General features: G+C 43.3%; 1 protein-coding gene across 3 annotated transcripts in view; it reads left to right on the top strand.

Annotated features, from left to right (window-relative positions):
• The window catches only part of LOC127571393 (ubiquitin-like modifier-activating enzyme 1), a 258,873-nt gene that overhangs the window by 58,820 nt on the left and 175,086 nt on the right, over window positions 1-24,967 (top strand). For all 3 annotated transcript variants that reach the window (XM_052017709.1, XM_052017710.1, XM_052017711.1), the window contains exon 15: window positions 1,872-2,068. In XM_052017709.1, coding sequence (XP_051873669.1) covers window positions 1,872-2,068 — 197 coding nt within the window. The remainder of the gene's footprint in view (window positions 1-1,871; window positions 2,069-24,967) is intronic.

Here is a 24,967-nt window from a genome sequence, read left to right as displayed (position 1 = left end):
TGGTTGTCTGGCAGAACACTATGATGGTGGAGCAACTCAGCAGGCCAGGCAGCATCTGTGGAGAAAAGCAGACAGTCAACGTTTCAGGTCAGGACCCTTCTTCAGGACTGAAGATAGGAAAAGGGGAAGCCCAATATATAGGAGGGAAAAGCAGAGCAGTGATAGGTGGACAAAAGAGGGGAGGCGGGGTGGGCACAAGGTGGTGATAGGTATATGCAGGTAAGAGATAGTGATGGGCAAGAGGGGAGAGCAAATCCACCGGGGGATGGGTCAAATTTAAGGAGAGGAAAAAAAAGGGGCTAGAAAATCTACCCACCACCTTGTGCCCACCCCACCTCCCCCTTTTTGTCCACCTATCACTGGCTCTGCTTTTCCCTCCTATATATTGGGCTTCCCCTTTTCTTGTCTTCAGACCTGAAGAAAGGTCCTGACCTAAAACATTGACTGCCTGCTTTTCTCCACAGATGCTGCCTGGCCTGCTGAGTTCCTCCAGCATCATAGTGTTTTTCATCTAGATTTCAGCATCTGCAGTCCTTTATTTCTCTGGTTAACTGGCAGATCTGTGGGGAGCCTCCAGTCAGCACAGAGTGCCCAATAATGCTCTGTGAACTTCCAAGCCTGCACACTGCAGTACAACATTTGGAGGTCACCTGTGCGCACACCTAACCTCTCATTCTGTCCTTGGATTCGCCATTAAGTCCAGGAACCTCCTGTATGTTGCTTAGCCAAGGAGCCAAGGTCTTTCTATGTCCGTCTCTGCACCTCTTCACCAACCATAGTTGGTGCCTCCAGTGGAGCCCCATTCATTGGATCATTGATCAGTGTGTAAAAGCTATGCTCATCTGCGTTTTTTTTTACTTTTTTTATTTTTTGAATTAATTAGTAGGAGTTTTGTGTTTTTAAACAAATTTTTCACTTTCAAACTTTCTCCAAACATTTGAGGCATCTAAGGGGCAGCAGGGTGGCTCAACTGGTCGAGCTGCTGCCCCGAAGCACCAGAGACCCGGGTTCAATCCTGACCTCTGGCACTGTCTGTGTGGCGTTTGCACACTCTCCCTGTGACGTGTGGGACTCCTCTGTGTGCTCCGGTTTCCTCCCACGTCCCAAAGACATGGTAGGGTTGGTAGGTTAATTGGCCATGTTAAGTTGTCCCTGGTTTGTAGGTGAGTGGTAGAGCCTTGGGGATGTGGGGAGAATCAAAAATGGGACCAATGTAAATGGGTGGTAGATGGTCGGTGAGGACCTGGTGTGCTGAAAGAACTGTTACCATGATGACCGTATAAAATGCTGAGGTGTCTTGACAGGATGGGTGTAGAGACGGTGTTTCCTCTTGTGGGTGAACTTAGAATTAGGGGTCACTTCAGTATTAAGGTAGGGATGGTGCAATTTTATTTCTCTTGGATGATTGTGAATCTATGGAACCCTCAACCTCAAAGAGTGATTGAAACAGTCTTTGGATGTTTTTAAGGCAGGAATAGAGACATTCTTGATGAGCAAAGGGGTGATAGGTTACAAAGGATAGGGAAGAATTGAGTGCAGATTACAATAAGGTTAGCCATAATCTTAATGAACAGGCTTGAGGGGCTGAGTGGCCTACACCTGCCCCTAAATTGTATTCAAAAAGAGCAAAGAGACCTTGTGTCCACAGTCAGAGCCTCTGATCCCATACCTGAGGCCTAGTCGCCACTCGCAGCCTGGTGCACCTTGCGATGGCGTCATTGGCAATCCACTGCGAACTGCTTAGCGGCGGTAATTTAGTATGTCTAAGGGGGGTTCCATGATGGTGACCATGTGACTCAGGTTAGCATCCAAACATGCTCATTGTACACTGCATGAGAATGATGCATCTAAAAATGGAATTTTGCTTCCAGGACAATACATGGATGGCCGGTGTGTGTTCTATCAGAAACCACTGCTGGAATCGGGCACTATGGGGACAAAGGCTAACGTCCAGGTCATCATCCCTCACGTTACTGAATCCTACGGACGCGTTCGTGATTCTACGGAGCAATCTATACCCATCTGCACGCTCAAAAATTTCCCCAATGCCATTGAGCACACGTTGCAGGTAATTATAACAAAAATGTTTATATAATGCGGATCAAGAAATCTGTAACAGTCACTAAGCTGCTTCAGACTGAATAGTGGCATTTTGCTTACTATATGTGTGTGTGTGTGTGTGTGTATATATATATATATCTATATATATCTATCTATCTATATATATATATATATCTATCTATATATATATATCTATATCTATATATATATATATATATATATATATATATATATATATATATATATATATATATGTATGTATATATTTAAGAAAATAGTTTTAATAAGCCCGTGGTGTGGTTAATTTTAGGAAGAAAGATGCCTATTTCATTTGGTCAGGAGCACTAGCCCATAGGCAATATGTGTTGCTGCATTCTAATTGTTAAGTAAACCTTGGATTAGTTGGAATTGCATGCAGTACCTGCAGACATCCAGTGTCTTAAAGCTTAATACTCGGCATGTGAGATGTGATGGATACACATCAAACTTGCCGTTCCTATAATGATATTAAAGGGGACACAATAGACTGTAGATGCTGGAATCTGGACCAAAGAACAAACTGCTGGAAGAACTCAGCAGGTCATACAGGGAGGGAAAGAGATGGTCGACAGTTCAAGTCGAGACCCTGCATCAGGATGATATTAAAGGATCCCCCACATCACTACAGATGGAGGAGTGTAGTTTGTCATCTGGAATATTAATCCATGTTGTGTTATGAAATCTTTTCATTCACCATGACTAAATACATTTTTCTTGATTCCATAATTTTTGTTGTTCCTGATTCTCTTTGGGCTTTTCGAGACACCAATAAGCAAGAAACCCGAGAACTGTGGAGGATTAGTGAATATGGAGGTATAACTTTTAAGGTGGTCCAGGAAATTCAGCTCAGCATTCAGGCCAATAATACTTTGGAATACAGTGAGAGAATGAACCACATCAGCTAAATGTAAAGATGCGTAACAATGCAGGTGTAAGTGGAGAGGCTTTGGTTTTTTGAGAGAACACATTGAAAGGTATGACAATAGACAGGCAATGGTTAAAAAATATTTCAGTTGCAAAAGAAATGTATTCTTTCAAGGCCCAAAAATAGACAACAAAAAGTGATTCATTTGTGGCCGACAAGAGAAATGACGGAAGGTATTAGATCAAAGGAAGAGGCTTATAATGTTGCCAACAATAGCACTAGACCTGAGGATTGGGAGCATTTTAGAATTCAGCAGTCTTTGAATGTTTTTAAGGCAGGAATAGATATATTCTTGATGAGCAAAGGGTGATAGGTTACCAAGGATAGGGAAAAATTGAGTGCAGATTGCAATAAGATTAGCCATAATCTTATGGAACAGGCTTGAGGAGCCGAGTGGCCTACACCTGCTCCTAATTTGTATTCAGAAAGAGCAAATAGACCTCGTGTCCACAGTCAGAGCCTCTGATCCCACACCTGAGGCCTGGTCGCCACTCGCAGCCCGCTCCACCTTGCGATGGCGTCATTGGCAATGCATTGCGAACTGCTTAGCAGCGGTAATTTTATTATCAAGAAACTGATAATGAAAGACAAGGTAGGGTGTGAGACCAGACTGTCAAAGTCGAGTTTATTGTCATAAGCACAAGTCCATGTGTGCACAGGTGCAAGGAAAAGCTTGCAGCAGCATCACAGGCACAGAGTGTCAGATAAGCACCATTCACAAGAAAAACATAAATTAAACATTATACTCAATTTTTACAAGAACACAATTGGAACAAAAAAAAACAAAGTCCACTTTAGTGCAAAGTGATCAAAGTGTTGCTAAGCTGTGGTGATTAGGGTTTTGCCTGGTGAGAAATATGAAAACTGTAAGAGCTTCTATAGGTAAAACTAGCAAGGGCAAAATTGGGCCCCTTGGAAAGGCAAGAGCTTTTGTAACAATGAATAAGGACATGGCAGAAGGATTAGAGAATTACGTTGAGTCTGTCTTCCCAGAAGAAGATGCACAAAAGCTGCTGGATAATCAAGGATCTGGTCGGACTGAGGAACTAACTGTTAGTGATCAAATAGGCCTAGAAGAGTTGGTGAACTTGAAAGCTGAAAAGTGGCAAGGACCTGATGATCTATATCCCAGAGTTTTGAAGGAAGTGGCATTAGAGATGGTGGACGTTCATCTTCCGGAGTTCTGTAAACTCGAGAATTGTTTTTGTTGGTTGGAAGGGCAGTTAAAAGGAAACCCCACTACTTAAGAAAGGAGGGAGAGATAAAGTAGGGAATTGCTGATCTGTCAGAGTGCTGGAAATGTTGGAATCTATAACTAAAGATTTAATAGCAGAATGCCTTGGAAATAAACAGGATTGCTGAAATCAATGTGGATTTGTGAAAGGAATGTAGTGTGACTAGTAGAATAGATAAAGGGGAATCAGTGGATGTGGTGTATTTGGATTTTCAGAAGGCTTGCAATAAAGCCTCACAGAGGACGCTGATAAACAAGGTTAGAACATGTAGAATCAGGGGTAATGTACAGACATGAACCATGAGAATTGGTTATTGGACAGAAAGCAAATCGTGGGAATAAATAGATCATTCTCAGATGGACAGGCTGTGAGTAGAGGAATACCGGGGGATCAGTGCTTGGGCCCCAGATGTTCTCAATCAATATCATCTCAGGACCAAATGTCATATTTCCAAGTTTGCTGATGGTACTAAACCAGGTGGGATTGCGAATAAAGAGGAGGATGTTCAAGAGGCTTCAGGTAGATATGGATGAGCTGAGCAAGTTGGCAAGAACTTGGCAGATGGAATGTAATGCAGAAAAATGTGAAGTCATCCACGTTGGTGCACATCACAGAAAAGTATTTGTTAAATGGTGAGAAACTGGGTAGAGCTGATGTCTACAGGGACCTGGGTGTGCTTGTACACAAGTCACTGAAAGCTAACATACAGGTGAAGCAAGCAATTAGGAGGACAAATTGTATGTTAGCCTTTATCGTAAGAGGATTTGATTACAGGAGCAACAAAGTTTTATCACAATTGTGCAAGGACTTGGTGAGTTGGTACCTGGAATATCATGCACAGTTTTAGTCTCTAGCTAGGGAAGGATGTGCTTGACATAGACAGAATGTACTTAAGGTGACCATGATGTTTGTAGGGTTGGCAGGTTTAAGGTAGAGAGATTGAGTAGACTAAGATTGTATTCTCCAGAGTGTGGAGAAATAACAGGAGATCTCATTGAAACTTTTAAAACTGTAGAGAGCTTCACAGGTTGGATGCAGGGGGGATATTTCCCCTGACTGAGGAGTCTAGGACCATTGTTCGAAGTTTGAGAATAAGGAGTTGGCCACTTAGGACTAATAAAAGGAAAAATTCCTTCTCTTAAAGGATGCTGAAGCTTTGGAATTCTGTACCCTAGAGGGTTGTGAAAGCTTAATCGTTGTGTTCATGCAAAGCAGAGATCGGTAGATATCTGGATGTTAAGGGAATCGAGGGATATGGTGATCCGTTGGGAACTAGTGCTGAGATAGAAGATCAGCTGAGATCTTAATGAATTAGTAGGAGGGACTCAAAGGGCTGAGGGTCCACTACTCCTCCCATTACTTTATGTTCCTGTAAATGCAAACTGATCATGTAACTGTGTAGGGGAATCTGGCACTAAGAGGGACATGTTATGATGTAGTGTAAGAAAGAGGGTGGGGTACATAGGATCAAATTAGAATCACAGATGAGCTTATTCATTGTTTTTTTCCTTTGGTCACACAGGAAATATTTCAAAGCTAAATGCCCAGAATTGAAGTAGGAACCAATTGAAAATTAACATTTAGTTCCCCGAAACGTTACCCCATGTCCTGTCAGATCCAGTAAATGCACATTACACTGATTAATTTTTAAGTATATGGTCCTCAAATCAGTACCAGGAAAGGGGAAGGAAGCTTGGAAGTCCTGGTTAAGTAAGGGCATTGTTCAGGAGAAAGGCTGTTCTCTCAGTACAGGGCCAGGAATGTTCGGGATTGACTAGAAGGGAGCAGATTGCTGGCAGAAGCAGGAACGAGGGACCTGACAAGGTGATGTAAAGGAGTAAGTTTCCAGGCTGAGAGAACCATTGCAGTCAGGATGATTGAAGAACACTAGGTGAGGGGGCAAAAGTCTATGGTGGGTTTGAATAGACCTGGAAGACATGGTTGTTGAACATTGGCCGGGTCTGTCATCCAAATTAGCAGAAACGACTGCTTTAAACTTTAAACGTTAAACTTTATTTATACAGCACAGTACAGTTACAGGCAGTGCAGTGACGCAACTGGTAGAGCCACTGCCTCTCAGCACCAGATACCTGGGTTCAATCCTGACCTCCGGTGCTGTCTATGCAGAGTCTGCACGTCCTCCCTGTGACTCCAGATGCTCTGATATCCTCCCACATCCCAAAGACCTGCTGGTTGGTAATTGGCCACTGTAAATTGCTCCTAGTATTTAGGTGAGTGGGCGAATTTGGGGGGGAGGTGTGAAATTGATGGGAATGTGGGAAGAATAGAATGGAGTCAGTGTAGGTTAGTTTAAATGGTTAAGATAAGATTTCTTTATTAGTCACATATACATCGAAAAACACAGTGAAATGCATCTTTTGCGTGGAGTGTTCTGGGGGCAGCCCTCAAGTGTCGCCACACTTCCGGCGCCAACATAGCGTGCCCACAACTTCCTAACCCGTACGTCTTTTTGGAATGTGGGAGGAAACTGGAGCCCCCAGAGGTTTACCCATGCAGACATGGTTGCTTGATGGTTGGTGAAAACTTGGTGCACTGAAGGGCCAGTTTTATAGACATATCACCCGTACTATATGACTCTGATTTACTAATCGCGGGCAGAATTTTCAGTAATTTCCCTATCGCTGTCAGAGACAGTACTGCTGTAAATGACTAGTATATGCTTATGTGATCCATATGTAAATATCCTCCACTTACTGAATTTTGCTGGAGAAATTGCCCTACTTGTATCATGACTGTCCCTCAGTCATGAATTCATGTTTGTTTTGGTTGATGGGACTCTTTTTAAATAGATTCTGTAGACTGTTATTGTGCATTGTTTAAATCTTTAGTCAGCAGCTAGAAGAGTGCCTTAGACACCATTTATTTTGAAATAGACTGGTTGTTAGGAGTCCTGCCATGAGTCTGATTGGAACAGATACAGTGGTAACAAAAGACACGATGCATCATTAGCTGGGAATTAGTCCAATGATGCAAGCAGAATAAGTTTTGGTGTCAATCGTTAAATATGTTGGAAAGATTACATGAAGTATTGCTGGATTTATACAGCAGGCACAATATGAATATAAGTTGCTAATCAATTTCCAGTGATGTTCCAAGCAAGGTATCTCAGTTTGGTCTGTAGGTATTGTGGGGGGATGGGCTTAGGGTATTTGGATTGGCCAGTGGTGGTGAAGTTGAAGCAGCGCATGCAAATTCAATTTAATATCCAAGTTATAATGTTACTATATTTCTGTTATATATTGCTTAACTACAAATAAAACAAAAAATAAATTTGTGGAAATTTCTTTGTGCACATTTAAAATTGCATCTGCCTGTGTCGGTACTTTAGGGAATCAAGGGATATGATGTGAGTGCAGGAAAATGGTGAAAAGCCAGCCGTGATCTTATAGAATGGCAGAATGGGCAAGAGGGGCTGAATGGCCTTCTCCTGCTTTTACCTTTTATGTCATCTTGTTATTCTATGCATGTAATGTGACCATATAAACAACAGTGATCAATGTACCAACACAGTTTCTATTACCTGTGTAGATCTATTTTTTTTGATGGAAATTTAAAAATACTTGTGATTCTGAAGTGGGGGTTCTTTTTTTTTAATTAAGGTTTCTTGGTTCAGTAGCCCCTCCAAGCTTTCTATCCTCGCTACTTGTGAAGCCTACTTGTGACCTGAAGTGGAATATAACCTCCCTGATCAGTTAGTACAAACAAAACCAGAATCAGGTTTATTATCACAGAGATATGACATGAAATTTGTTGTTTTGTGGCAGCAGTACAGTGCAAGACATAAAGATTACTATAAGTTGCAAATAAATAAATAGTGCAAAAGAGGTAGTTTTCATAGACTGTTCAGAAATCTGATGGTGGAGGGAAGAAGCTGTTCCTGAAATGTTGAGTGTGGGTCTTCAGGCTCCTGCACCTCCTCCCCAGTGGTAGTAACGAGAAGAGGACATGTCCTAGATGGTAAGCGTCCTTAATTATGGATGCTGCCTTCCTGAGGCACCACCTCTTGAAGATGTCCTTGATGGTGGGGAGGGTTGTGCCCGTGATGGAGCTGGCTGAGTCTACAACCCTCTGCAACCTCTTTTGATCCTGCACATGGAAGTCTCCATACCAGACTGTGATGCAACCACTCAGAATGCTCTCCACCGTACATCTGTAGAAATTTGCAAGTCTTTGGTGGCATTCCAAATCTCCTCAAACTCCTGATGAAGTAGAGCTGCTGGCTTCTTTGTGATTGCATCAATGTAAAAGATGTGAAAGAATTGCCAATTTAGGAGACAAACAGTTATCTGACTAGTAAAAACAAACATCACAGTTGTTTTTCAAATTTAATAAAATATTGATGATGATTGGACTGATACCAACCTAAATTTGGCAAAAGTACCACCTTGAACTGGCATCTCATGCAATGTGGTTTATCTTTATTCACGTCACTATTGGTCAAGTCACTTAAAAGTGAACTTCTGGTAAATGTCAGATATTTAGACATTTTATATCAGGTGTTTTATAAAATCCTTCTGCTTTAATTTTACTAAGCTACTGCAATGTGAATAAGAGTCCATACGACTTTAATTAAAACATAAGTTCCCTTTGCTCCTCATGCATCATTCAGCTCACTGGATGTTAAGCTTCAGGAAAAGCTGACTAACCAAATCCACCAACACAGATTATAACTCAATTACTCGCAATTCTGTGCAAGAATTAGATTAATTGCACTTGGTGTAGGAATTGCACTCTTAGTATTTCTGACTTGTCATTTTGATGACCGTAGAGCTGTGCTGTAGATAACTTCTGGGTTATTTAGTTTATGGATTGAATTTCATGGGAGTAATGAAAAGGATTTCTTACCTTACTGAGTCACACTCCTTTCTCAAAAAGAGCAGAGAGCAGCACATTGATAAAAACCCAACCATATAAAATCTGCTTTATGTTCGAATGTAATAATACCACATTATATAGTACTCCAAAACTAATTCTCAAGTCCCTTCCACCCATCCCAGTGCATTGTCAATGATTTTCAGTCTTCACAATTTTTGTTATTGGTTTATTATTGTCACATGTACCAAGATACAGTGAAAAACTTAGTTTTGCGTGCCATGCATACAGATAATTTCAAAGCATAAGTACATCAAGATAGTAGAAAAGGAAAAAGAATAACAGAATGCAGAATATAGTGTTACAGTTACATAGAAAGTGCAGTGCAGGTGGATAGTAAGGTGTAAGGGCTGTGACAAGGTAGATTGTGAGGTCAAGAGTACATCATACAAGACGTCTGTCTATTTAATAGTCTTATAACAGTGAGATAGAAGCTGTCCTTGAGCCTGTGGTACGTGTTTTCAAGCTTTTGATCTTCTGCCCAATGGAAGGGGGGAGAAGAGAGAATTATCGCGGTGGGAGGGGTCTTTGATTATGTTGGTTGCTTTACCAAAGCAGTGGGAAGTGTAAAGAGAGTTAATGGAGGGGAGGCTGGTTTGCGTGATGGACTGGGCTGTGTCCACAACTCTCTGCAATTTCTTGCGGACTTGGGCAGAGCATTTGCTATACCAAGCTGTGATGCATCTGGATAGGATGCTCTTTATGGTGCATCTATAGCAATTGGTGAGGGTCAATGGGGACAAGATGAATTTCCTTAGCCTTCCGAGGAAGTACAGGCACTGGTGATCTTTCTTGGCCATAGCATCAATGTGGTTGGCCCAGGACAGGTTAACCTGTACCTCTTCTTTCTTAGTAAAACATCACAAGGAAAATTTGCAGGATCATCATCAAATGAAATTTGGGATTGTGCCACATAAGGAGGTTCCCATCTCTAAAGCAATGGTTGTTGGATCCTCCACATTGGGCTCCCAAGTTTCCCCACAGTAGTAGCATTCGCCAATGTCCTGCAGTGTGGCTGTCTCTTGACTCCTGAGCACTCATTCCATCTCACCACCATAACCCCCACCCACACCTCACTTCACTTCCCTCTGTTACCTCAGACTAAGTCCCCAATGTGGGCACTGTGGTGACTTCCCAGTTGTTCTTGTGTAGTGTCCCCAGCCTTTATACATTGCACGGCCAATCCCATTCTGTGAATAATCAGCAAAAGTGAGCCAATAATCTTGAGCTGGAAATGTTGCCCACTGTAAGTTCTGTTTCTGCTTTCTGCATGAGGGAATATCATGCAACCATTTTGATGTCTGGCTGAGTATTACCTTCACCTGACACCAGCTTCCCCAAGAGAAAGAATGCTTTTATCTTCTTTGGGACTCGTGTTCTTGAAACATCCTCAAAAGGCTCCATGTTTCTTTATTTGAAATGTAGTACATCCCTATGCATCTATGATGTCCATTTGTTCATTAGCAGGATGTGAACATCAATGGCAATGCCAGCATTTATTGACAATCCCTAATTCCCCCGAACTAAGGAGGCAGCTAAGACTCAACCATGTGAATGGGTCTGGAGTCACCTACAGGGATGGATTTCCATCAATGAAGGACATCTTTGAGCCAGATGGGACTTTATGACTAAGATCATGGTGATAGTTTCATGGTTACTGTTACTGAGAATAGTTTATTCTTTTAAATTATAAAGTTTTATTTAAGTTCCCCAGCTGCTGTGAGGGATTCATACTTGTACCATACCTCTGTACCACTGGCTTAGAACTCTGACTGCTTGACTGGTAACTTTACTCCAACACTATCATACAATTAGCCAGTGCCATCCCACAAACAACAGGGAGATGATCTACTCCAACTGAGGGTAAGGAAACCAGTGGAAAAGTAGTTCAGAGCAGGAGTAATACCATTCAGCCCCTTTCAAAGTGTGAAGTGATACACTTTGGAAGAATGAACATGAAGGCGAAGTACAAGGTTGATGGCAGGATTCTGTCCTGTTCCAGTATTTAGTTAGAGCAGGGTTAACCTGTACCTCCTTCACCTGTCTTTGCTTCACGTCCCTCAATAGCTTTGCCTAACAAAACACTGATTCCTCTCCAACTTCAAATGCCCACGTCCTCTTAGAAGTAACCTGCAATAACTAACACTCCAGTTGCCTGATGTTTTACATGAGCCTGTGATCAATGGGTAGTCTCCTTCTATCAGCTGCTCCTGACTCATGATCCAAACTGGAGTGGATTGTATCTGAACATTCACTGTCATTGCCAAGGTCACTGGGAGAGTGCCCGACCCTCCTGTCGTACAAAGGGAGTGTTAGGTTAAGTCTCCTTGCCTGAGGTGCCTCATGAGCCTAATTGAGTTTTTCAAGGAGGTGACAAAACAAATAAATGAAGGTAGAGCAGTGGATGTGGTGTATATGGACTTTAGTAAGGTGTTTGACAAGGTTCCCCATGGTAGACTCATCCAGAAAGTCATGAGGCATAGGATCCATGGAGACTTGGCTATGTGGATTCAGAATTGGCTTGCCCTCAGAAGGCAGAGGGTGGTAGTAGATAAAGAGTATTCTGCCTGGAGGTTAGTAACTAGTGGTGCTCTGCAGGGATCTCTTCTGGGACCCCTGCCCTTTGTGACTTTTATAAATGACTTGGATGAGGATGTGGGGGTGTGGGTGGGTTAGTAAGTTTGCGGATGATATGAAGGTTGGAGGGATTGTGGATAGTGTAGAAGGTTGTTGTAGGTTACAACAGGATATAGACAGGATACAGAGTTGGGCGGAGAATTGGCAGACCGAGTTCAATCCAGAAAAGTGTGAAGTGATGCACTTTGGAAGAACGAACATGAAGGTGGAGTACAAGGTTAGTGGCAGGATTCTGAGCAGTGTGCAGGATCAAAGGGATCTTGGGGTCCAAGTCCATAGATCCCTCAAAGTTGCCACGCAAGTTGATAGGGTGGTTAAGAAGGTGTATGGTGTGTTGGCCTTCATTATTCAGGGATTGAGTTCAAGTGCTACAAGGTAATGTTACAGCTGTATAAAACTCTGGTTAGACCACATTTAGGGTATTGTGTTCAGTTCTGGTCACCTCATTATAGGAAGGATTTGGAAGCTTTAGAGAGGGTGCAGAGGAGATTTACCAGGATGCTGCCTGGATTAGAGAATATGTCTTATGAGGAAAGGCTGAGTGAGCTAGGGCTTTTCTCTTTGGAGCAATGCAGAATGAGAGGCAACTTGATAGTGTTATATAAGATTATGAGGGGCATAGATAGAGTGGACAGCCAGCACCTTTTCCCCAGGGTGGCAATGGCCAATACCAGAGGACATCAGTTTAAGGTCAGAGGAGGAAAGTTCAGGGGAGATGTCGGAGGTAGGTTCTTTACACAGAGAGTGGTGGGTGCCTGGAACGCACTGCTGGGGGTGGTAGTAGAGGCTGATACAATAGGGACATTTAAAAGGCTCTTAGATAGGCACATGGAAGTAAGAATAATGGAGGGTTATGGGCTGTGCAGGAGGGAAGGGTTAGATTGATCATGGAGGCGGTGTTCATATAGTTCGTCACAACATCGTGGGCCGAAGGGCCCGTACTGTGCTGTACTGTTCTATGTTCTAAACTCAACCAAAAAAATTTGAGACACTGAGTAATTGGTCCACAGTCAAGAGACTGACAAAAAACAAACTGCTGGAGGAGCTCAACAGATCGAGGAATATCTGTGGATGGAAAGGAATTGTCAATGTTTCGAGTCGAGACCCTGCATCAGGACTGAGAGTGGAGAGGGAAGTTGGCTAGTATAAAGAGGAGAGGGGGGAGGGGTGAGACGGGACAGTAGGTGAGTGATTGGCAGCACCTTCACAACTGGTTTGCAGTTTTTAAATTGCATTCCAGATGTTTTCCCAGACTTCTCACCCTTCAGGATTTCTGGGACCATTTTTAAACACAGTCCCATTCAGACTTGTTGACGTGTGGCTGCAAATTTGGGTTCAGTTCCAAGATGTGGCTCTCGTTGACTAAATACTCCATAAATTGTACCTGTCTCTCATTGCCTCTCCTCTTTAAGATCCATATTCTCTCATTCTGGCCCCATCTATAAATAAACCCAGGAGACCGAGTTAGAAACACAATAAATGATCTGTCAACAAGACCAACCAACCATAGTGGCATGTAAGGGACTCTGTTGTGAAGGAGCCCCATCTCCTTCCACAATGCCATCGGTGAACCATAAACACTTGAGCTCTCAATGAAGCACATGGTCGCCTCCAAGCTTCCACAAAGGAGTCTTTAAAGTGACAGACTCCAAGCTTTAATCCAAAGTGAAAACATAAATCACAAGAGTGCAGTCTGGAGTTAAAGAGAAGAGGGGCTTCTCTTCAAAACAGCCATTTCCATTTAAAGGTCACTCACTGATATGCGTCTCTCCAAAATTAGTCTGTTTAAAGGGGCAGACTGTGCAGGTACAGTGTCCTTTGCAAACACTTTTCCTCCTATATGTAAGCAAGTGTAGTCAAAAAGAAAAAGGAAGCATATGTAAGGTTTAGAAAACTGAAAATGGACAAGGCCTTCGAGGAATTTTAAGGAAGCAGGAGAGAACTTAAACAGGGAATCAGGAGGGTTAAAAGAGGCCATGAAATTCTTTTCCGAGTAGGATTAAAGACAATCCCAAGGTATTTTATGCATACATTAAAAACAAGAGGATAACCAAGGAGGGGGAAGGACCATTCAAGCACAATAGAGGGAATTAATGCCTGGAGCCAGAGGAAATGAGCAAGGTCCTAAACAAGTACTTTCCATCAATATTCATCGAGAAGGACAGTGGGATAACCAGGTCGGGGGTGAGGGTGGTAGAAGGGGGGTAAACTGATATTCTAGGGCAGGTTGATATCAAGGTGGAGGTGGTGTTGGGGCTCTTGAAGAACAAGTCCTCAGGGCCTGATGGGATCTATCCCAAGTTATTGAGAGAGACACAACAGGAGATTGGTAGGGCCTTGACAGATATCTTTATACCCTCTTTGGTGACAGGCAAGGTCCCAGAGGACCGGAGATTAGCTATTGTTGTTGTTCTGTTTAAGAAGGGCAATAGAGACAAACCAGGAAATTATAGGCTGGTGAGCCTGACATCAGTGATTGGGAAATTATTGGAGAAGATTCTTAGAGATAGGATTGACTTGCATCTGGAAAAGCAAAGACATTTGGGATAGTCAGCCTGGTCTTGTGCGGGGTAAGTTATGTTTTACGAACTTGATTGAGTTTTTTGAGGAGGTGGCGAAGATAATTGATGAGGGCAGCGTAGTGGACTTTAGTAAAGCTTTCAACAAAGTCCCTTTTGGTAGGCTGATCCCAAAGATTAAGGCACACGGGATCCATGGAGATGTTAGATTGGATTCAAAATTAATTTGGCCATAGAAGATGGAAGGTAGTGGAGGAGGGGTGATATAATGACCGGAGGTCAGTTATCAGTGGTGTTCCACCAGGATCAGTGCTCAGACCTCTGTTTGTGATGTATATAAATGATTTGGTTGAAACTGTAGGTGGGCTGATCAGTAATTTTGCTGATGACACAAAAATTGGCAGAGTTGTGGACAGTGAGGAAGGTTGCCAATGGATTTAGTGGGATGTAGACCAGTTGGAAATATGGGCAGAGAAATGGCAGGTGGAGTTTAATCCAGACAAGTGTGAAGTGTTACACTTTGGGAGTTCAAGTGCAAGAAAATATACAGTAAATGGCAGGACCCTTAGGAGCATTGATATACAGAGGGATCTTGGGTTGCAAGTTCACAGCTCTCTGAAAGTGGCAGCACAGGTGGATGGGGTGGTGAAGCAGGTGTATGGCATACTTACCTTCATTGGTCAGGGTGATGAGTACAAAAATTGGCAAGTCATGTTGCAGCTGTATAAAACTTTGGTTAGGCCACATTTGGAGTATTGTGTGCATTTCAGGAAGGATGTGGAGGCTTTGGAGAGGGTGCAGAAGGGGTTTACCGGATGTTGCCTGGATTAGAGAATATTACCTATAAAGAGAGGTTGGACAAACTTGAATTGTTTTTTCCAGAAGTTGACAGGCAACCTTGATAGAATGATATAAAATTATGAAAGTCACAGATAGGGTATAGCATTAAGGTGAAAGGGGGAAAGTTTAAAGGCGATGTGCAGGGTAAGTTTTCACACAGAGAGTGGTAGGTGTCTGGAACGGGCTGCCAGGGAAGTGGTGGAAGCAGATACAATAGCAACATTTAAGAGGCATTTGGGCAAGTACATGGACAGACAGAGAATGGAGGGATATAAACCATGAGCAGACAGAAGGGGTTAGTTTGCATAGGTAGCATGTTTGGCACAGACATTGTGGGCCGAAAGGCCTGTTCCTGTGCTGCGTTGTTCTATGTACAAAGTTGGAGCGAAATGAGTGCATGCGTAATATCGTCTTTAGAGTCATAGAGAGATACCGCATGGAAACAGGCCCTTCGACCCATCAATTCCATGCTGACTATCAAGCACCTATTTACACTAATCCTACCCTAACCCTATTTTGTTCCCCCCATCAGCTCCTCCCCCAAAAGATTCTACCGTGCAAGGGGCAATTTATAGTGGCCAATTAACCTACCAACCTGCATGATTTTGGATGTGGGAGGAAACCCATAGAGTCACAGGGAAAACGTGCAAACTCCACACATACAGCACCAGAGGTCAGGATTGAACCTGGATCACTGGAGCTGTGAGGCAGCAGTTCTACTGGCTGCGGCACTGCGCCACCCCCTCCAACCCTAAGTGAAAAAGGCGAGTACCTAATCAATCACAGATGCACTCGGGTAGATAAGTACAACTAAAAATTCCTTCCACGCACACGTGACTATTGGTGGGCTTATTTAGAATAAATGAGTTAACACTGTACCAAAATCGCACAGAACTTCTTAAGACATATTGAATAAAGGAGTGTAAACTCTCTGCTGCACTTCAGTGTGAAGTAAACCTGCCTGATATTGCCCCTCTGAGATCTCATATCTGACTCTGGTGACCGCAACACATTTTTTTTTTGCAATTTGAGAAAACAATCGTGTTTTCCAAGCCCAGAGTAGATGTTTCTGTGCTGTGTGAAAGCTGATATTTTTAGAAGCTGTGATAGTTGCACTCTGTGTGGCTCAACATATGGTGATGGAATGTGCCGCTGAAGAATGGTTTGCAAGATGCACTGTTCCTGGAATGAATAACATGGCTTGCTGTTTTAACACTTTTTTAATAATCGGCTGTGGCAGCCTGGCTGGGAATGTTAACCCTGTAGCCAACAGCGTTGCCAATTGCACCGAGCCTGACCTGCACGTTCTATTTCTCATTGATTAAAATGGTCAGACTTCTCTTCAAAACAAAAGTTGTAGGGACACAACAATAGGTATGACTTTTTCTTCCCAGCAAAGTTGTTTTATTCTGTCAGGTCAATCCCTGTGCCCCTCAACCTATCCTACTGTTGATACGTTTCCATAACATTCCCATTGATGCCCATTTTCACCTGGATCACTAGATCCAGAAGTCATTATGATCTAGGTCCAAACATGGCCAAAGAGCTGAATCCCAGAGGTGAGGTGAGAGTGACTGGTACTAAGTATGACTCAGTGTGGTATCAAGAAGTCCCAGTAAAACTGAGGTCAGTGTGGGCTTCCAGGGGAAGATACCTGTGGTTGGAGTTGCACATGGGAAGATTTTTTGAGGTGAATCATCCCATCCCGATCACAGCACTGTGGAAGTTCCCTGGGGGAGTAACCTGGGCCCAACCATCTTCAGCTGCCTCATTATTGGCCGCCTTTACCTCATGAGGTCATAATTGGGGATGTTTGCTTATGCTCCACAATGTTCAATTCATTCACAGCTCCTCAACAAGTCTGTGCCCGTGAGCAGCAAAACCTAGACAACTTTCAGGCATAAGATGATGAATGGCAAGTAACGTTCATGCTCCAAAAGTGCCAAGTAATGACCATTTCCAACAAGAGACTCTAACCATCTACCCTCAGTATTCAATGGCACTACCGTGGCCAGAATCCCCCACCACCAATCACCATTGACCAGAAGGTGAACTGGACTAGACCAGCTATATAAATAGCATGACTATAAGAGCAGGTAGGGAATGGGTAGCAGTCACATCGGAGCACCACCAACTGCAGTTTTTCTGCCAAGTAGCGCACCACCCTAACTTGGAGTTATGTCACTGGTACTTCATTGTTGCTGGGTCTGAATCCTGGAAGTCCACATCCAAGGTTATTGTGGGAGTACCTTCACCAGACTGACTGCACCAATAAGAACATGAGAAAATAGAAGCAGGATTAGGCCACTCAGCCCCTCAAGTCTATTCCACCATTCAGTGTAATCCAGGTTGATTGGTCCCAGGCTTCATTTCCTCTCTGCACCAGTTCCCCTGGCCCTCAATTCCCTGATCTATTAAAAATAGATCTACTTCCTCTTTAAACATTCTAGCCTCCACATCCATCCACAATAGAAAATTCCAGAGATTCACCACCAACCTTGCATACCTCCGTTTTAAATGACCACCCCCTAACCTTGTGACTCTGTCTCTTCATGTGAGATTCTCCCACTAATGGAAGCATCTCGACATCTGACCTAGCATGGTTCCCAAGGCTAATGTATGTTTCAATAAAATCGCCCTTCACTCTTCTAAACTCCAAAGAATATAGATCTAATTTCTTTACTTCAAGCAATTGACTCACCACCATCTTCTCAAAGGCAGTTTGGGATGGCGAGTTGGCCTTGCTGGCAAGTTCAAGTTTATTGTCATGGGTTATACATACCCAGGGTATGGATGCCATGAAAATTAGTTTTTTTTGCAGAAACAACACAGTACATGACAAACATCAATAACATAAACTTAAATTAACATAAATTACACGTAACTTGCATGACAATAAACAAAAATAACATAACATCAGTGCAACTTAAGGAAAATATAGTCCGAGGTAGAATTAGGGTTTTCCAGGTCGGTTCAAGAACCTGATGGCAGTGGGGAAGAAGCTGTTGCTGAACCCTGAGGTGTGGGTCTTCAGGCTCCTGTACCTCCTGCCTGATGGCAGCAATGAGAAGAGGACATGGCCTGGATAGTGGGGGTCCTTAATGATGGGTGTCGCCTTCCTGAGATGTCCTCTTGTAGATGTCCTCAATGGTAGGGGAGAGCTGTAGCCGTGATAGGACTGGCTGAGTCCACCACTCCCTGTAACCTCTTGGGTTCTGTGCATTGGAGTTCCGATACCAGGCCGTGATGCAACCAACCAGTCAGAATGCTTTCTACTGTATACCTGTAGAGTTTGTCAGTCTTCAATGACATGCCGAATCTCCTTAAACTTCTAAGAATGTAGAGATGCTGGCGCTTCTTTTTCATGGTTGCATCAATGCTCATATCCTAAAAATGAATTTAAAAAAAGATGTTTCCAAAAAGAAGGAATCCATCCCAGCCCTGTGCCACTTGAGTTGAACATTTCTTGCCTTCGCCATGTGACCCTACTCCTCACTGGAAATTAACCTTCTGTCAGAGGTTATCCTTCAGTGCTGTTGGGATCGGCATTTTGAAGGATCTTGAAGGGATGTCAATCCAAGTTAGGCAACTAGACCTCGAACATTATGCAGTTGTTCAGTGGAGGGCGGAATTAGCTCTTGCTGGGATTGGTGGTTTGCCAATTATTTGTAATATTATTACTGTAAATGGACTGATGTTGAGAATGTTAATGGGATTTTGCATTGACAACATGATATAATGCAGTTAATGACTGTGAAGGAAACTGCAGCTGATATAATTCGTGGAATCTCCCGCAATGTGATAGGCGGCTAATAAAATTATTTGTTTTAGTACCCATGATCCAACTTTATGTGCTCCAAGAGAAATTCCCAGATTTTTTAAAAAAATTTCTGATCTGCCTCTGACCAAATAGTGCAGCAACTGGAATTATATTGCAAAAAGTTCAAGGAAATATATCAGGGAAAATGTTTCGTTCTTCTCCTAAGTCATTTAAAACTCAGGTGTGCTGAAATGTCTTCTCTCAGAGGGTAGTGAATGGCTGGAATTCTCTGCCCTTGAGGGTGGTGGAGGCCAGATCATTAATTAGATTTAAGGTGGAGTTAGATACAGAGAACGGACCTCTCGCACACTAAATGGTAGACTCTTGATCTCCCAATCTACCTCATCGTGGTATTTGTCTACCAGCGCTGTACTTTCTCTGTAACTGCAATACTTATATTCTGCATTGTTTCCCTTCTTACTATCTTGATGTACTTGTGTATGGAATGATCTGTCTGGGTGGCATGCAAACTAACGCTTTTCCCTGTATCTAGGTGCACGTGACAATAATAAACCAATACCAATATTTGAAAGATCGAGGAATTGGCACAGAGAAGTAGTTGAGGCCAGTATAGACTTTACTTAAAGGAAGTATTGACTTTGTGAAAATACACAAGGAGTCAGGGGTCACTTGAAAGAGAAACCTTGAGTAAATGTGACCTACTATCAGACCATAGAACACTACAGCACAGGAAACAGGCCATTCTGCCCTTCTAGTCTGTGCCAAAACTTTATTCTGCTAGTCCCATTGACCTGCACCCAGTCCATAACCCTCCAGACCTCTCCCGTCCATGTATCTATCCAATCTATTAAAACTTAAGAGTGAGCCCACATTTACCACGTCAGATGGCAGCCCAATCCACACTCCCACCACTCTCTGAGTGAAGTAGCTCCCCCCGGCTCAGAGTCCACAAATACAATGCTAACCTTTTCCTTTGTAAATGAGTGATCTGTTATTCTCAACTTGGCTTCTATTGGTGGGACACCTACCCCTGGATGTAGAGGTTTTACTTTTAAGCCCTGCTTCACTAATCATCAGCAGTAGAAGCAGGAGGAGGCCTCTCGGCCCCTCGTGTCTGCTCTGCCATTCAATAAGATCAAGGCTGATCTTTATCTGAACACTGCCTTCCTGTATTAACCTCATTGTCCTTTATTCCATTAATATCTAAAAATCTATTGATCTCTGTCTCAGTGACAGCTGCCACACCACTTTGGGTAGAAAATTCTAAGGATTCAGTGCACTCTCGGTGAAGAAATTTCTTCTTACCTCAGTCTTAAATGGCTGATTATTCTTGAAACTGTCAGCTATTGTTCTGGACATCCCATCCAAGGGAAATAATTTTTATATTTCAATGAGATCACCTCCCATTTTAAGATAGGCCCAGTCTGCTTAATCTTTCTATATGGAGGAGACCTATATCCCAGGAAACAATACAATGCCCTCCCTCTATCATAGCTAGCTCTATCCTTGGGTAGGGAGACCAGACCAGTCCACAATATTGCAGGTAGAGTCTCACCAGGGCCCTGTATAATTGCATTGAGGTGTCATTATCTTTTGCTCTTTGACTCAAATCATTTTAAACATCAGTGTTCCATTTGCATTTCTAATTAGTTGCTGTATCTGCGCGTTACCTTTCAGTGACTCATGTACAAGAATTCTCAGCTCCCTTTGAAAAGCAACATCTTTCAGTATTACACCACTTAAAAAATAGTCTGCCTTTCTATTTTTTGGATGTGGATGACATTGCATTAAATTCTATTTGACCTATCCTAGCCCATCTATATCCCCCTGAAGCCTCTCTGCATCCTCCATGTAACCCACAGTGTCACCCAGCTTTGTATCATGAGCAGACTTGGATATATGACACGTGGTCCCCTCTTCCAAGTCATTGGTATTGAGTGTGAACGGAAAGGGTTTCAGCACTGATCCCTACACCAACCCACTAATGGCAGCCTCCCAACCTGTAAGTGACCCATTTATTCCTACTGCATTTTCTGTCTGTTAACCAATCCTCGGGGCAGGCATGGTGTGTAGCGATTAGTGTAATGCTATTACAGCGCCAGCAACCCAGGTTTAATTCCAGCCACTGTCTGTAAGGAGTTTGTACGTTCTCCCCATGTCTGTGTTGGTTTCCTCTATGTGTTCTGGTTTCCTCCCACATTCCAAAGACATACGGGTTAGGAAGTTGTGGGCGTGCTATGTTGGCGCCAGAAGCGTGGCGACACTTGCGGGCTGCCCCAGAGCGCTCTACGCAAAAAGATGTATTTCACTGTGTGTTTCAATGTACATGTGACTAATAAAGATATCTTATGCCTGCATATTACTTCCAATCCTGAGTTCACTAATTTTGCTTTACCACTTCTTTGGTGGCATCTTATCAAAGCTCTTCTGAAATTCCAAATATATCAAATCCACTAGTTCCCCCTTATCTGTTATACTTGTTACAATCTCAGAAGGTTATAGCAGTAATGTCAAATGTGAAGCAACACACAAGATGCTGAAGGAACTCAGCCGGTCAGGCAGCACCTATTGGAGGGAAATGGACAGTCGACGTTTTGGGTCGGGACCCTTCATCCGGACTGGAAAGAAAGGGGAAGATTGCCAGTATAAAAAGGTGGGGGGAAGGGGTGGAGCAAGTGCTGGCAAGTGACAGGTGGATCCAGGTGAGAGGGGGGGCTGGTAGGCAGATGAGGGCAGGAGGAGAGTAGCAATGATGTCAGAAGCTGGAAGGTGATAGGTGGAAGGGCTGAAGAAGATGAAATCTGATAGGAGAGGATGGTGGAGCATGGAATAAAAGGATGGAGGTGGGGAGGGGAACCAGTGGGGGGGGTGAGTGTGTGGGTGACGGGCAGATGGAGGTGGAGGAGAGAAAAGAGAGAGAGCGATGGGGGCCAGTTGGAACATATCTATATCTTCTCTCTCGTCTTTTTAAATTGTGGGATTACACATATGCAACCTTCCAATCTGTGGGAACCGTTCTAAAATTGCTAAGAATTTGGAAGATAACAACCAATGCATCCGCTGTCTCCATAGCCACCTTTTTCAAAGCCTTGAGATTGAAGTCATCACATTTTGGTGATAAACTGGCATTCAGTCTCATTAACTTTTTTTTTACTAATGCTAATTAATCTCAGCTCCTCATTCACTCTAAACCAATAGTTTTCCATTATTTCCAGAAGGTTTTCTCTGCTGCATGAATACTATAACGAAGCCAAACATAAAATATTTAATTAATATCTCTGCCACTTCCTTATTCTTCAGTATTAATTTTCCTGTCTCAGTCTCTAAAGGACCCTGATTAATATTTGTTAATCCTTATTTTTTTTATATATCCGTTGAAGCTTCAGGAGTCTGTTTTAATGCTGGATTACTCCTGTATTCTTCTTGCTCCTGATCAGTCAGTCAACCACATAATTTTGGCTGACCCTTCCTTATAATGCCAGATTGTCTCAGAGGACATCTTTCCAATGAAATCTTAAATCTGCTTTACTGACAAGGCATCAGGAGGGGAATGCTAAAACCCCACAAAGTGAAGAAACCACAGAGTCCAGCTTGTGGCGTGGTCCACAATATTCCATTAACCAGCTGAGCATTTATCTTGTTGATGCTTTTGGAGCCTTATTTACAAAATGACTTCAGTAATCAACCGCATCGGCATAATTGCAATAGTCAAAGAGATTTGCTTTGGAACCTTTCTGAAGAGTGTGGCAGGAGCAGACGTTGACCATTTTGTCCCTCATACTTCCCCAATTTAAATACTTTCTGGTTCTGGAAACCTTAATACCCTTGCCATCAAAAAAACCTATTTAATTTTATTCTTAATTGTCCTGTGTTGGTGGCGTCCCTTGGTCAGGAGTTTGCAGAGAGAATTTGAGATACTTGCTACCTTACATGTGAGGGAGTACTTCCTAATGCCACCTTCAATGGCCTTAGAGCATGTTAGGGTTACCCACTCTTCCTCAGGACTATTCCCACCAGGGGAAATAGTTTCTCTCATTTCTGTGATACAATCAGAAATTCCTTACTTCACATTTCCAAATGTGGCAATTTGGTCACAGATTCCCCAGACTATTCAGAACATTCTCAGATTTATCTGAAGTCCGACATTTCGGATTGAGCTCATTCAATATCTTTGCCTTTATTTTTGGCCTTGCCGAGCATGTAACAAGGGAACTGTTACAGTAGTTTATACAGCTACAGAAATGTCCCAAAAATAATTAAGTGGATTGAGTCATTGTTTGTGTAGAGGAAATGCCTGCCATTCCTGCTGAATTCTTTGGCCTGTTTCTCATTTTTGAGGAACAAATACAAGCAAAATGCAGCATTGCTGCCAGGCCACAAACAGTTTACTCCTTGAACCATTGCCAATGTGGAGTTGGCGACAGTCACACTGTGGTATCAGTGCCACCTGAGTGTGGCGTTTTAGAGTCAGGAGTTGGGCAAGACTACTTACTGCCAACCTTGAGGGAACTGAGGGTTCAAGAAAACTTTCTTAAGAGGACTTTGTCATCCAAGCCTCTAAAAGACCATTTTTCTTGTCAAGTAAATATTTACAAGCTAACTTAATGCAGAGGGTATTGAGGTCAGTTTGATCAAGCAGGATTGTGATATTTATAGGCACATGCACTCCCACCTCCTCTTCCAGTCCTGCAATGTCTTTTTATTTATTCAGTTGCATGGGATTTGCAATACTGCCCTTTATTGTCCATATCTGATTGAGCCCCTGAATAGGGGAGGCAGTTAAGAATTGATCATGTTGCTATGGTTCACATATAGTCCAGATTTCCTTTCCTGAAGGAGATTATGTGGTTTTGTAACAAGAAAATAGTTTTATGGCCATTATTTGTACTTTTTTTAAATTACTTTAACTTAAATTTCCCAGTTGCATTGGTGGGATTTGAACTCATGTCTCTGGATTAAGATTAAGATATCTTTATTAGTCACACGTACATCAAAACACACAGTGAAATGCATCTTTTGCACAGTGTTCTGGGGGCAGCCCACAAGTGTCACCACGCTTCCGGCACCAACATAGCACACCCACAGCTTCCTAACCCGTACGTCTTCGGAATATGGGAGGAAACCGGAGCACCCGGAGGAAACCCGCACAGACACGGGGAGAACGTACAAACTCCTTACAGACAGCGGCCAGAATTGAACCTGGGTCACTGGCGCTGTAATAGCGTTACGCTAACCGCTACGCTACCGTGCCTGCCCACACACTACTGTGCCTGCCCGATGGTATAGCAGTGTGGTCCTGTAACTTAACGACATGACACAAAATTTGGTGGAGTCATGGATAGTGAGGAAGGTTGTCGTAGGATATATACACAAAAAGTGCTGGAGGAGCTCAGCAGGTCAGGCAGCATCTATGGAGGGAAATAAACAGTCAACATTTCGGGCCGAGACCCTTCATCAGGACTGGAAAGGAAGAGGGCAGAAGCCAGAACAAGAAGGTGGGGGGAAGGGGAGGAGCACACGCAAGCAGGTGATAGGTGAGTTCAGGTGAGAGGGGGAAGGTAGGTGGGTGGGGGAGGGGGAGAAGATGTAAGAAGCTGAGAGGTGAGAAGTAGAAGAGGCAAAGGGCTGAAGAAGAAGGAATCCAGTAGGAGAGGGCAGTGGACCATGGAATAAAGGATGGGGGAGAGGAGATGGGCAGGTCTTCAAGGCAGGGGAAGGGAGCCATAGGAATAAGGGAAGACAAGGGAGTGGGGGGGGGGGGGGGGGGATGAAAAAATGGGGTGGAGTTATCTGAAGTTAGAGAAATCGATGTTGGGGCCATCAGGTTGGAGACTCCCAAGGCGGAATATGAGGTGTTGCTCCTCCAACTTGCGTCTGGCCTCAATGTGGCAGTGGAGGGGGCCATGGATAGACGTGTCAGTATGGGAGTGGGATGTAGAATTGAAGTGGGCGGCCACCGGGTGGTCCTGGCTGTTGCGGCGGATGGAGCAAAGGCGCTCGATGAAGCAGACACCGAATCTGCGTAAGGTCTCACCGA

This window comes from Pristis pectinata, chromosome 6 (genome assembly GCF_009764475.1).
Source record: "Pristis pectinata isolate sPriPec2 chromosome 6, sPriPec2.1.pri, whole genome shotgun sequence".
NCBI classification, from domain to species: domain Eukaryota; kingdom Metazoa; phylum Chordata; class Chondrichthyes; order Rhinopristiformes; family Pristidae; genus Pristis; species Pristis pectinata.
Note: the sequence above shows the minus strand (reverse complement) of the source record. Positions and strands in the feature narration are given on the sequence as shown.